The 13952-nt window shown below is 37.0% G+C and overlaps 1 protein-coding gene across 1 annotated transcript; it reads left to right on the top strand.

Annotated features, from left to right (window-relative positions):
- The first annotated feature begins 5931 nt into the window (after window positions 1–5931).
- LOC114696354 (PRAME family member 12-like) lies at window positions 5932–7398 on the top strand. Its single transcript, XM_028874017.1, has one exon. The coding sequence runs from the start codon at window positions 5932–5934 to the stop codon at window positions 7396–7398; it is 1467 nt and encodes a 488-aa protein (XP_028729850.1).
- The last annotated feature ends 6554 nt before the right edge of the window (window positions 7399–13952 follow it).

Here is a 13952-nt window from a genome sequence, read left to right as displayed (position 1 = left end):
CTTCTCAGTTTATGCTTTCACCATATTTGTAAGGTGACATTTCTGATTGTTTAGAGAGCCAGTTATCTGTCACATTTGGTACGCTGTGTTTCTCCAAGCTCCAGAAACCCTCCAGCAAGCCTCCACCAAGAATTTCCTTCTTTAAGTCAGAGCCCATGATCTGATAAACTCCCTTTTTTCACAAGAAACTGTGAACATTGGATGATTTTGGAAATCTACATATCAGAAACAATACTAAATGTTTCTTCAGCTTATGCTATTTTTAAAAGTTAAACTGTTGCCATTACTTATGTATTTAAGCTAATTGGCATTTAAGAAGTAGAAATTTATTAGAGGATTGTATTTCCTGAAAACTGATGATTTCTGATTCTTACCATGATAGAATAACAGGGAACAGACTTTAAGTACATGAAAGCACAGAAAAGGCATTTAATAAGTATGTTCAGTAGCTGGTTATTAGGAAACATTAATAGTGTCTGAGAAGGAAAACAAACATCACTCGGCTGTATGTTCTAAGGAACATCCCTCTGTAGTTCAAGTAAGAATCCTGAGGCAAAGCACCTGGTCTGCACTGTACAGAAGAATGGAGTTCAGGGAGACTGGCTGCTGGAAAAGGTACAGCAGAATTCTGGAAAGACGATGAGATGCAAAGAAAGAAACCTAGAAAGTTGGTGTGAAGCATCTTGAGCCTTTGCCTAATACGAAACTATTAAGGAACAGTGCAGGACTTCAGAAAACTGACAACCAATAATCAGAGAAGAAAACATGGAACCATTTCCCATGCTCCTAACCAGAGCAAGAGACATTTTATCTCTAAATACACAGAGTGGAAATGCCTTGTTCATGAAATAGAATAGATAATGGAGACTGTAGTTGAAAGTTTTCCTGTGTCCCACCTGTTCCTCAGACCCCAATAAACATACAGAGGCTTATATTAATTATGGAATGTATGGCCATTAGCTCAGGATTATTATTGACTAGCTCTTACACTTAAATTAACCCATAATTCTTATTTTTATTTAACCATGTGGCTTGGTACCTGTCTCAGTTCTGCCTTGTCATCTTGCTTCCTCCGTGTCTGGCTGGTGACTCCTGACTCTGCTTTTCCTCTTCCCAGCATTCCTTTAGTTTGCTTGCTCCACCTATACTTCTTGCCTGGCTACTGGCCAATCAGCATTTATTAAACCAGTGTACAAAGCATTATCCCACAGCATTTCCCCTTTTCTGTCTAAACAAAAAGGAAGGTTTTAACTCTAACACAGTAATATTACATGTAATAGAACACTTATCAAGCAAGAATGACAGTTATAATATCCAGTCCATTTATATTTGGCAAATTCAAAGAAAATATTTTATTTATCCTATATTTGAGTCTAAAGTTTCATATCTAATTTATCTTTTATCATAACTAAGCAAAATTTTAACTATCTAGTCTTCGGCTACTTTAAAGACCCCAGAAGGATATAATAGTACCTGAGTAAACAGGAAGAACATTGTAAGCAACTTCCAAAAATCTATAATGACAGAGACAGCTGGCTACCTGGACAGTTACCCAAGGGAAATGATGGGTGATGTTGCTCTGCAAGCTGTGAATGTGTTACTCTGATTGGTTGATAAATTAAATGCTAATTTGCCAGTAGCCAAGCCGGAATTATAGGCAGGATAAGCAGACAAAAAGAATTCTGGGAAGAGGAAGGCAGAGTCAGGAGATGCCAGCTGCCACCGAAGGAATAACACGCAAGCAGACTGGTACCCTAGGGCCACGTGGCAACTTATAGATTAATAGAAATGGGTAAATTTAAGATATATGAGCTAGCTAGCAAGAAGCTTGAGCCATAGGCTATGGGCATGCAATTTGTAAGTAATATAAGCCTCTGTGTGTTTACTTGGGTCTGAGCAGCTGCGGGACCATGAGGCACTGGGAGCCAGGCAGGACCAGGAAAACTTCAGCTAAGAGCTCAGTTGGACTAGGTAGCTGCAAGAAGTTGAATCATCTCTAGTTAGTGATAATGAGGCATTGTAAGAGCTGCCAATAATGGAAAAGTAAAACTGGTGTTTCAGATAGCCTCAAACAGTAAGGGGATCAATAAAAGTAGTTTTGTTGTTTTTTTTTTTTTTTGTATATATGACTAGAGCAATCATTTTTACATAACAACAGTGATATGCTATGGATATCACTCTGTATAAATAAGCACTGATTGGCCAGTAGCCAGACAAGAAGTATAGGCGGGACTAACATAGAGGAGAAGTGAGAGAACAGGAAGGCAGAGGGGGAGACTGCTGGAGCCACCGCCAGGACAAGGAATATGTAAGGTACCAATAAGCCACGAGCCACATGGCAAAGCATAGATTAATAAAAATGGACTAAATACAAGAGTAAGAGCTAGAAAATGATAGGCCTGAGCTAATGGCCAAGCAGTTTAAATAATATAAGTGTCTGTATGTTTATTTTATAAGTGGGCTAAGGGACTGTCGGGACTTGGAGTCACCCAGGGAGAAAACTCCAGCTACAGTGATAACGTAAAGAGGAGTATGGCAATCTCTAGAGAAACTACTAGAAATTTGGGTATACAGATGTAAAAAGGAACCAACAGTGGAGAAAATATAGAATATTAAAAATCTTCAATTAACCTAAAAGAGATAAGAAATAAAACAAGGTAGATGAGATTAGCAAAAAAAAAAAAAAAAAAAAAAAAAAAAAAAAAAAAAAAAAAAAATGTTGCAAGCTTACAGATTTAAGTCTGGGCATTTAAATAATTAGTCTTTTTTTTTTAGTAAATAACATAAATATATAATTCAAGCAATGAAATTGCCAGGCTGTATTCAAAAACAAGGCTCCATTATATTCTACTACAAGAATACCATTTTAAACAAAAAGAAATAGAGTGCTTAAAGGTAACTTACAATGGTGCACTCCCACTGAGTATCTATTAGCATGGCAATACCACATACACTAGGGAGGATAATGGTATATTCCTGGAGGAAATACAAAATGGTAGAGACATTTTAGAAAATTGCTCAGAGGTTTACAAAAAGAAAAAAAATACACACCCAACATAACTTTGCAGGAACTCTCTAAAAAGCTTTATTACTTTTCTTTAATTAGTAATGAATAAGCACATCATAGTGCCTGCATATCACAGGATGCTACTCAGAAGACTTCAATAAAGTGTGTGAGTATACAACATGGATATCAAAGTTGCTATGCTGTAAGAAATAAGCCAGACTCAAAAAGTTATACTAATTCCATCTGTTTGAAATTCTACAGAAGCTAAAGCAATTGTGACAGAAGGCAGAACAGTGTTGATCAACAGGAGTACCAAACCAACACCAAAGAAGTTTCTGGTTGATAAAGCTGTCTTGTGTTGATAGTGTTGCTTGCTAGAGAGCTATGCCTGTGTCAATCACTCAGGAACAGTGCACTCAATATAATACATATACTAAAATTCATGAAAATTAGGTTTCTAAAGAAGGCAAATGAATGGATACAAATGGATATTTTGAGCACAATCATAAAAAAGTCTGGAGTGATAATAATATCAAACAAATTAATTTTCAGAACAAAATTACCAAATATTTTAAAGTCAATAATGATAATATATTGGATATATGGATTATTATTACATTGAACTTGGCATTTTTTCTTTTTATTAATAGAGAAATTAGAAAACTTAAGATGATACATGTTGCTCATGTTTAAGATCACCATCAGACATTGTTGGAAGAGTGTTTCCTGAAATAGGTTTTCTAATGGAAGCATAATGAAAGGTTGAGAAAGAAAGATCCTTTTTAACAAATGATATATGGAAAAGTGAATGTTCAAAGGAAAAAAACATTTAACATAAATTTACACCCCTACTTTACACAATGCATCAAAATTAAATCAACTATATAATTATAAAACACATAGAAGAAACCTTAAGAGAAAATCCTTACAATAAGATATTTATCTTAGGAATGACAAAGATACACGAACTATAAAACAAAGAAGTTTATTAAGTTGGCCTTTTAATCAGTATTTAGAATTTCTGCCATTCAGTGGAAGAAAATATTTGAATTATGCATTGATGACAAAGACCTTGAGTCAAGGATATGTAAAATAATCTCATTACCATAACTCAATAATATAACTTAAAAATGGGTGAAAGATTTGAACAAACACTGAGTTTATAAGGGAGAAAAACAAATGGAAGGGAAAAGATACTCAGCAGTCCTGGCTGTTAAATAAATGCAAAAGAAAATCGCAGAAGACATCATTGCACACATGTTGAGTAGCTAAACTTACAGTAAAATTACCAAGTTTACCTAACCTTACACAACAAAAGGTTCTAGAACATCCCTCCATGAATGTGAAGCGTCACAACATTTTGAAAAATAATTCAGCAAAATTTAACACAGTCATATGTATACCATGTGACCTAGAATTTTACTTATTTACCTCAAATAAATAAAAGTAAATGTATATATGAAGAGTTATTCATAGAATGTCCTAGAACCTTGTTGAGAGTAGGTAAGACACAAGACAATTTTAATGCCTCTCAACAGGTGAAAGGATAAGCAATCTGGTGTGTGTCTGTAAAACAAAAATAATATTTGATAATAAGGAGAAAACTTAAGATAGCTGTAACAATGGAGGTAAACCTTAGAGCAGTAAGACAGTAGGTACCACACAATTACACTTAGAGAATACTCTAAAAAATTCTGATCAATATTAATTTTCAAAAATTAATTCCCACAATCTGAAGTAATTTGGAATTGTCAGGAAAGTACAATAAAATTTGGGAAGGGCTACAGAAATGTGTTTCATCTTAAATGTCATGATGTTATATGTTTATATACGTTTGTCAATACTTATGGTTTGAATTCTGTCACCTGATTTCCTGTGCTTATGTCTGAAACTCCAGTACTTCAGAATCTAACCTTGGGCATAGAGCCATTGCAGATAAAATTACTTAAGAAGAGACCACATTTGAGTAGGGTAGATCTCTAATCCAACTAGACTAGTGTCCTTACTGAAAGGAAAAATCTGCAACAGAGCCACACACAGACAGAATGTTCTGTGGAGAGTGATTCTTTGTCAAATCCAGGAAATGAACAGCTAACCAAGAGAGGTTAGGAGAAGGACTTGGAATAGATCAGTATTTTCTATCAACATCAAAGGGGCCATTATGGTCCAGCCAACACCTTAGTCCCCAACATTCAGACTTCAGAATTAAAATCATACATTTCTCTTGAGAGACTGTCTGGGGGCACTGCAATTACAACAGTTACAAAAAACTTAATTCATCCAAACAAATAACTGTAAGAACCCACATTGTGCATCTGAATCATATTACAATACATTTTCTTGAAGATAATTGAGAATAGTTTAGGAAAATACAAAAATAGAAATCCATGCAATCCAGGAGAAAATGTAATGTTTTTAACTCCATCATCTTATTCTACAAATATACTTATGCATATAATGTATAATGTAATGATAATTTACATAATATTTGGGAAACACTAGGTAATTTCTATCATGTTCTTCCATTAAATCCCCTTATCAATACTGTGAGGTTATTATCATAATAGCATCATCTATAATAAAAATTTAACAAAACTTCTATGGTATCCAACAAAAAAGGGAGCAATACTGATATGATAACATAGAATGTCATCATAAAAACTCAGTGCTCAGTCATGGTTTGCCCTGAGTTGTACATGCCATTACAATTTAATCATACATTTGGATGGAAATACTCATTTTGTTATAGTTTCAAACAAGACATTCCTAGTTATCTCTTCCCCCTTTTTCATTGCTTATAAAAATTCTCACTTTTATTTGAGCTGAGGACTCAGAGGCATTGAGTCTGAGGATTCCTGGAGACAGACTCTTCCCAAATCAGCTGAGGAGCTGGTGAGCTCCTTCCCATCTGAAGAGCCATCAGAATGAGCCTTGAGGCCCCATCCACACTCCAGGAACTTGCAATGAAGAGTCTGCTGAGGCATGAGGCCTTGGCCATCTCAATTCTGCAGAAGCTTCCGAAGGCTTTCTTCCCATCCCTTTTCAAGGAGGCCTTCAAGAGCAGACATATGAAGATACTGACAGCAATAGTGGCAGAATGGCCCTTCTCCTGCCTCCCTGTCGGAGCACTGATGCAGAACCCTGATGTGGTGATATTACAAGCTGTGCTGGATGGTATAGACATGCTGTTGAAACAAAATGTTCACCTAAGAAGGTCGAAGCTTCGAGTCCTGGACCTGAGAAAAGTGTGCCATGTCTTCTGGGATGTATGGCCTGGCATAGAATGTGGAGAGAGCTCAACAGGGATATTGAGTGAGGAGGAAAAAGAGAATGACTTACCTAGATATGACCTGAGGCAGCTTTTGAAGGTGGTCACTGATTTTTTTTTAAAAGTTGCCTTAGATAAGGAGCAAGAATACTTGCTGCATTGGGCCCAGCAGCAAAAAGATGCTGTGCAACTGTGCTGTCCAAAGTTGATAATCTGTGATGCTCCTAAGCAAGTTTTCAGGATGGTTTTGAGTACTTTCAAGCCACACTACATTGAGGAATTGCATTTATCCATACACTGGACTCCAAGTGAGCTGAATTGTTTTGCACATTACTTTGTCCAGATGAGAAATTTGCACAAACTCCATCTAGCACGCATTTCAGTTCACACCAACAATGCTATATATACCTTTGAAGATAGAGAGAAGCATATTACAAGGTTCCTTGCTCAAATCTCCAAACTCAAATATCTCCAGGAGCTCATCATCAATGATTTCTACTTTTCCAGTGAGCACATGAAGCATTTGTTCAGATGCCTGAAGACCCCCTTGGAGTCTCTGTCCATCAAACTGCACAAGTTCCCATCTTCAGACTTGAAGCACCTGTCTCAGTGTCAGGGGCTTTTCCAGCTAAAACACCTGAACCTCTTTAGTGCTTCATTATTCAACTTATGTCCCACAGCTCTGCAATTTCTCCTCAAGAGTGTAGCAGACACTCTGCAGACTCTGCAGATAAGCAACTGCTCTATCAGAGACTCTGAACCTGGTACCCTCCTGCCTGCCCTGAGCCAGTGCCTCCAGCTAACCAGTGTATATTTCTATGACACTGCCATTTCCATGTCTGCCCTGAAGGACCTTCTGCAAAGCCTGGCCAATCTAAGCAAGTTAACTGAGGAGTTTTACCCTGCCCCACTGGAGTGCTATGATGACTGGGGTCATGTCTTAGTCAACAAATTTGAAAATGTGTGTCTTGATCTTCTGAATACAATCAGAGTCAAAAGACAGCCCAAAGTTATGAAATTTTCCACAAAAGTTTGCCGTAAATGTTCCCAGCGCTGTGTCTTTGATGGGAAGACCACACTTTGTCTCTGTCAAAAACTAGAATTAGTTAAACCAAGAAACTGAGAAATGAAAATCTGAGAGAGAGAATTTTAAGTAAGGTGTTCGAGAACCTGTGATTTCAGACACTGTTTGATACATCAAGAAAAAATATTATTCATTGGAATAAATTAAATTGCATGACTTGATGAAGAATAAGAGGAAAAAAAAATCTCACTTTTAAGTCACACTTGGCCTCTGGAGCTGATCTTTAGTCTCACAAACAAGAATCAAGTCACTGAGTTTTAACTAATTTCCAAAATCTGGTACTTTTTCTTCAAAATATTCCATTTCCATAGTAGCCTCTTCTTGCTTAGTAAACATTCCACTTCTAAACAGCCTTGGAAACTGTTTATATTTTTAGAGGTGACTTTATAATGCCTGAATCTTGGTGTCAGGTGATGCGAAATTTGGATATCTGTTTTTTATCTGATGAGCCTTTCTGCCTTTGTCTTGAACTTAGTTGAGGGTCTTGTCAGCAGGGGTCTGACAAACGAAGGATGCTGTCTGAGAAGACACTGACAGGAAGTAGAAAGTATAATATCCAATCACCTAGCTGCCATGTTCTCAGGATTCCCATGCCTTTACTGGCATGGCATGTGTACTTCACTTTGTAGTCCATTCTTTTACAAATTGAGAGAGGAAAATAATTCACTCTACTCTCTGGAAAAAGTAATGACTCATTCAAAATGTATGGCAGTTTTGTGTAAGAATGGCCCCCAGAGGCTCACATGTTTGAATATTTGGTCCCTAATTGATGCAACTCTTTGGGAAGGATTAGGAGGTGTTTCAGTGGGGGTGAACTTCGAGATTTCAAGAGACTCACGTTATTCCCAATATGTCCCCAGCCTCCTGTTTGTAGTTCAAGAAACACACACTCAGCAGTTCCTACTGCCATACCTTCAGCCTGCCACCATGACTCCGAACCTCTGGAACTGAAGCCCAATTTGGCATTTGCTTTCATAAATTGCATTGGTCATGGTGTTTTTACCACAGCAATAGAAAAGTGATTAAGACAGCAAGCCTTCTCTTTTTCTGGTGTTATCTGAGTCATTTTCTTGTGAATCTATTTTATGGACCAACTTTAAAGAAAACTAAATCTCTATTCCTCTTCTACAACTTTCCTATGTCTAGCAAATTTGTGGCATTTTATAGGATTATAAAATGTCTATCTCTTGGTGAAGTCATAATGTAGTTGATGGAGAATGGCATCATCCAGCAGAAATCATCAACTAGCATGGAAAAGGTTTTAAATTTAGAGAAATGAGATGAAAATTATACACAAATTCTGGTCCCTAGACAATGTTCCTAAAGATTTAGAGTCTGTGCGCTAGTCCTAGGAACAGGAATATACTCTTGTACCTCTTGCTTCTTACTAGAGGCAAATGATGTATAAGATTATAATGGCATTTCACAGGGTGTATGTCAATCTTTCTCCCTTATTCATTTGTCTACAAGCCATTGCGCATAAAAACACTACTTATGTTAACTGTCAGACTCCTTGAATCCCAAGCATGTCAATCTACCTCCCCAGGAAATAATATTAGCTCCTTAGACTGTGTTATCATAAAGTGCATTCTTTTGTCTTTGCTCAATCTGTGAGGACAAGAATGCCTAGTGAATATATTGTGGGTGACCTCATAGTATGACTCAAGGAAAGCATCTCTTTAAGCTTAGCAGTGTATATTTAACTTTACCAAGCTGGATATGGAGGCTCATACCTAGAACCCCAGCACTCAGAGTCTGAGACAAGAGGATTGCCTATAAATTCAGGGCAAATTCAAGGCACTTGCATTCTACAGTGAGCTGTAGGCTTATCTGGGCTATAGAACGACACATTGGAAATAAGAGGACGTTTGAGAGGCTGGGGATTTTAGTGGTGGGAGAGCACTATCCTAGTAAACACAACTGGGTTTGGTGCCTAGTACTGAAGAAGAGGCTGTCTGGGGGAGGGGCTGTTGGGAGAATGCCTAGCCTTCTCTCCTCCAACTTTTGTTACTCTACTCCAGACATATAAGATACAATATCTCTTCTTAGCTGCCTTTAAGAAGTATCTTAACTATTGTTTGTAACACAGTTTTCCTCTGCAGAATCTCTGCAATAACTTGCACCTTCTGTTTGTCTGTAATATGGGAATTGCTCTTCTCCCTCGTCATTTTTCTGTATCCATAAGTACTCATCATTTACTATCAATGCAGATAACTGTCTTCTATCGCCCCTTCTCCACTGTCACGCAATACCTTTGTAGTTACACAGTGCTACAATCTTCACGTCGAACATTACACATTTGATGAAACGCATAATATTTAACTTCCTAACCAGAATCTATTTTCTGAGAGATTTCATGTTTGTAAGAACTTGTACAGTGATTAATATATCCCATAGAAGATTGAATAAGACTCAGTGTTTTCTAATGAATGAAACTAGAATGCTCTAGGAGACACCGTTGTTTATTTACTGGTTTTCACTGCATTGTTCCTAGCCATGCCGTTTTCATATGGGTCATTTAAAAATTCTGGTTTGTTTTAACTTGAACTTAAGGACTCAGTCTGTGTTTTTCTCCCATAAAATAATGATATTTATCAACACAGGATTTAGAATACGAACTCTCGATTTTCACATCTTCTGTGCATACATACTTATTTTGAACTTTTGAGTATATTCATGTGGGTCCTTGGATTTTAAGCTTCCTGACTGTAATTATGAACATAATTGGTAACTAGTATGGTTTCAATTAGATAAAAATTAGTCATTATTTTGAGTACTGTGACTAGGTGAACCAGAAGAGAACTGATTGCTCAGCAGAAACAGCTGAATTATAAAGAGTTCCCACCTGCCTTATTAAAATTCAATTTAGTCTTAATGCCAATGAATTAATGAAAAAGGATCAGATTATTCACTCCTCTATTCATTTAGCTCCAGAATATTATGGCATCAGGGTGGGACTTGCACCTCATGTAATTTCTTTATATCAACTAAACAATAGAATTTTTGTATGTAAAATTATCTTACTCTAAATATGAAGTTTCTTTGCTTAGCTCATATTAGTAGGAAGACTTACATCTTTCCAAAGTACTTTAAAAATATTAAAGAAAGTAAAGACTTTAAAAGTTACATTATTGCATATAAGATGGAAATCAGGGATAAGAAAAAATGAGGAATAGAGAATGGGTTAATCAGACTAAGGATTCATGAGGAAGTCTTATGAACCCCACTAGTGTAAGCTAATTCATTTGTATGTATAGATAATTCACACACACACACACACACACACACACACACACACACACACACAATATTGAAATATGTTTTTATTTAAAGGAGTTTAAGCAGAGGTATCCTTCATGGGTGGAGAACACCGCTCCCAGAAGCCATAAACTGTTAAATGAAAATCTCCAAATTAGGCACAGATTATCTCCCTATGAGTTATTGATCAAATATGCCCCCAAAGGCACCCAAAACAATATAGGTTGTTGTGACTGTTCTTGGTTGCCCACTATACTCATAGGTAAGACCATTTGCTGAAGAAACCACATGTCTAGATCCCAGGACACAGAAAAATCAATCTAGAACTGATCAGGAAACTCCCTGCTAGCTAGCTTTCACAGTGCTGGAAGGTGCTACACAAGTTGCTCACTGGAGAATAAAAGACATCGGTGGTCTTCCCATCTTCCCCCAGGCTGGGCTTTGCATGCTACAATATTAATGTGCCTAATATTGATGATACAGTATTGGTTAGAATTTCTATGCGAGAAATTACTGCTTTCCTCATTGAATTTTTTGCCTATTCCATAGAAGGGAATTCAACCTGGTCCTGTAAAAATGGTCATCCTGGCTAAGGAAATTATCAGTCCTAGGGAAGAATCTATTTATGTCTTTGGTGTCAAACTGTTTTCTACTAAATATTTGTGTTTATATCTATAGGCTCATACTGCTCTCAACCTAGGTCAACAAAGTTTCTTATTGTGGAGCGCAACAATTAACACAAAAACTTTTAACTATTCAACATGCTGAGAACATGACTGGGAATGTTGTACAGCAGATGAAACCTGTGCATCAACCCTGTCCCAGCATCCCAAGGCTTAGAGAACATTGTAGAAGGGGTTGCGGGTGGAGAATGTAAGAGTCAGAAGATGGGAATGGAGTGCTGTAGCATGCTAGACTCTTGATGTGATATCTTGTTGCATACATGAACTCACAATAGTTGTGGTTACCTGAACAAACTACCACAAGATCAAGTTAGTCAAAAATTCCAGCCTGCAAGGGAAAGAGGCTCTTGATTTCCCAATCCTAGCTAAGACACTACTGGCAGGTGATGGCTGCAGATGAATTGAAAATCACTTTTCTTTGGTGTGTGTGGGGAGCATTGGTAGACTGTCATGCCCCAGAGCATGACCCCACACCCATTCATGTGTGGGAAGTACTAGCTGGATTTAGTGGGTTATAAAAGAAAGAAGATATGAAATTGGGAAGGAGATGTGTTGGAAAGATGTGATCAGAAGGGAGGTGCCTATGTGAACATATATGAAATTTTCATAGAATAAAGTATGAAAAAGAAATAAATGGCCACCAGTAAAAAAAAACCTAACAAATTGGAAGAGTGATTTTTGTTTAAAAAACACAGATTATTTTAATAAATGAAGAGCTATAGTTATGTTCAGTTTAGTCAGATTTACAAGCTCCAGTAGTGATACTAACACTGTTCTATTAACACTGACCTCTTTTTTTAAAACCTAAATGCAGAGAAGTTGGCATGTTAATCACTACAATACTTTATCTTTGTGTCACTTCTAATATGATTGTATGAGAAAATATTTACTTATGATATCAGGAATAAAACAATAAACTACTAGAATGTTCATTCAATAATATTTACCAATCACTTGTAGAAAGCAATTTCTATCTGAATAAAAACCACCCATAAAATTTTACTACTTGGCAGAAAATGGATAGTAAAACTACTATTCTCAAAGAGCTCTATCTTTTAAAAAGAATTTTATTACAATTTCTCACAACTAAAGATAGTGAGTCTCCTCCTCCCAGAATCCACCAATGGCCTATAGTGCAGAGTTGTGCTGGTTACTGTTTTTCAATTTGATATAAACTAGAGTCACCTGGGAAAAGGGAATCTCAGTTGAGGAATTACCTCCATCAGATTGGCTTGTACACAAGTCTATGGGGCATTGATTAGTGACAGATGTGGAAGACCCACTCCTTGGTAGGTGGTCCAGGACTATATAATAAAGCAAACTGAACAAGCCATGGAGGCAAGCTAGTTATGGTTCAAATTCTTGCACTGGCTTTCCTCAACAATCTGTAAGACAAATACCTCCTTTCCTTCCAAAGTTGTTTCGAGTCTCAGTAAAAGGAACCTAACTATTACAAGAGGTAAAAGGTATGGATTCACGAGCATGCCTCCTTCCTTGACTGATTTTTGATAAGGCATTTTTGTGTGGGCCCAGGGCAGGTAACTGCAGTTTTCCAAGTTAATGACTGCAATAGTTGATGAGTCTAAAGAATGGTGTTTCCTAGCTCTGTACCCTATCTATCCTCCAGCCCTTCAATACTTCCTGCTTCCTCTTCCACAATGTTTCCTGAGCCTTACAAGCATAAGTGACTTGTGAAGGACTGGCACCCCCATCTCTCACGTATTCTCTTCATCTTGAGCAGCCAAACAATTCATTAAATTCAAAGAACTATATATAATAGGAGGCACGTTGATAGTATAGACGAATTAAAGGGTGTGACAGTAGACAGAACTTAATTTATATCAAAAGAATTGCAGGGAAATTTCTGCAAGATTTCATATTTAGTGAGGTGTTCATCAAAGGATCAGTGAAATAAGGATAGTGAATGATAGTTGAAGAAAGCTTTCAAACATGATTAATTTTAGTATGTTTATGGAAAATTAGTAGCAGAAATCACCAGCAGAAAAAAGTAGTGTAATATGATAGGTGAACAGTTTTCCCAAGAAAAACAGAATAAAAATGGGTATAATAAAAACTAATACATGCTGATGGCATATTGCATGTTTACTGTTCTCTTTTGCCACATCATATATAATGTCTCAATTAATTCTTAGCACCATTTCTATAATACAGTACGTGTCTCATTTTACAGGTAAAGTGCTAGAGGGATAAAGACCTAAAGAGGCTACCCAAAGATGTACTACCTTACGTACTAAACAGCTCATGAAGAAGTAAGTGTTTTTACAATAGGTTTGGATTTTCCTAGGCAACAGGAATTTTACGAAGGGAGCAATTCTATCAGGGTTTGTGGGATGCACAGAAGAGGAACGGAGCAGGATGAAGGGACGGAGCTGGGAGGAGACACAGCAACAGTAGGGAGGATCCACCATAGAGCTGTAGACTAGGGAGCAGTCTGAAGGACCTTATGCCTGTTAAAAATGATGGATGTTCTCCAGGGAGAACTGAGACCAGAACACACATGAGAAGAAAGTCACACACACAGAGGGAAGTTCTAATTAAACACTTGTATAAAATGTCCTTATGAAATCTAGTTCTGTGTACAAAGAATGCATCCCAGTAAGGAAAAAAAAAAGATAATATGTATTTGTGTGT

This window comes from Peromyscus leucopus, chromosome 2, assembly GCF_004664715.2.
Source record: "Peromyscus leucopus breed LL Stock chromosome 2, UCI_PerLeu_2.1, whole genome shotgun sequence".
Taxonomy (NCBI): Eukaryota; Metazoa; Chordata; class Mammalia; order Rodentia; family Cricetidae; genus Peromyscus; species Peromyscus leucopus.
This window is presented reverse-complemented; position numbering and strand designations above follow the sequence as displayed.

Coding starts and splice junctions, on each gene's coding strand:
- LOC114696354 (XM_028874017.1), top strand. CDS start 5,932: ATGAGCCTTGAGGCCCCATCCACACTCCAGGAACTTGCAATGAAGAGT.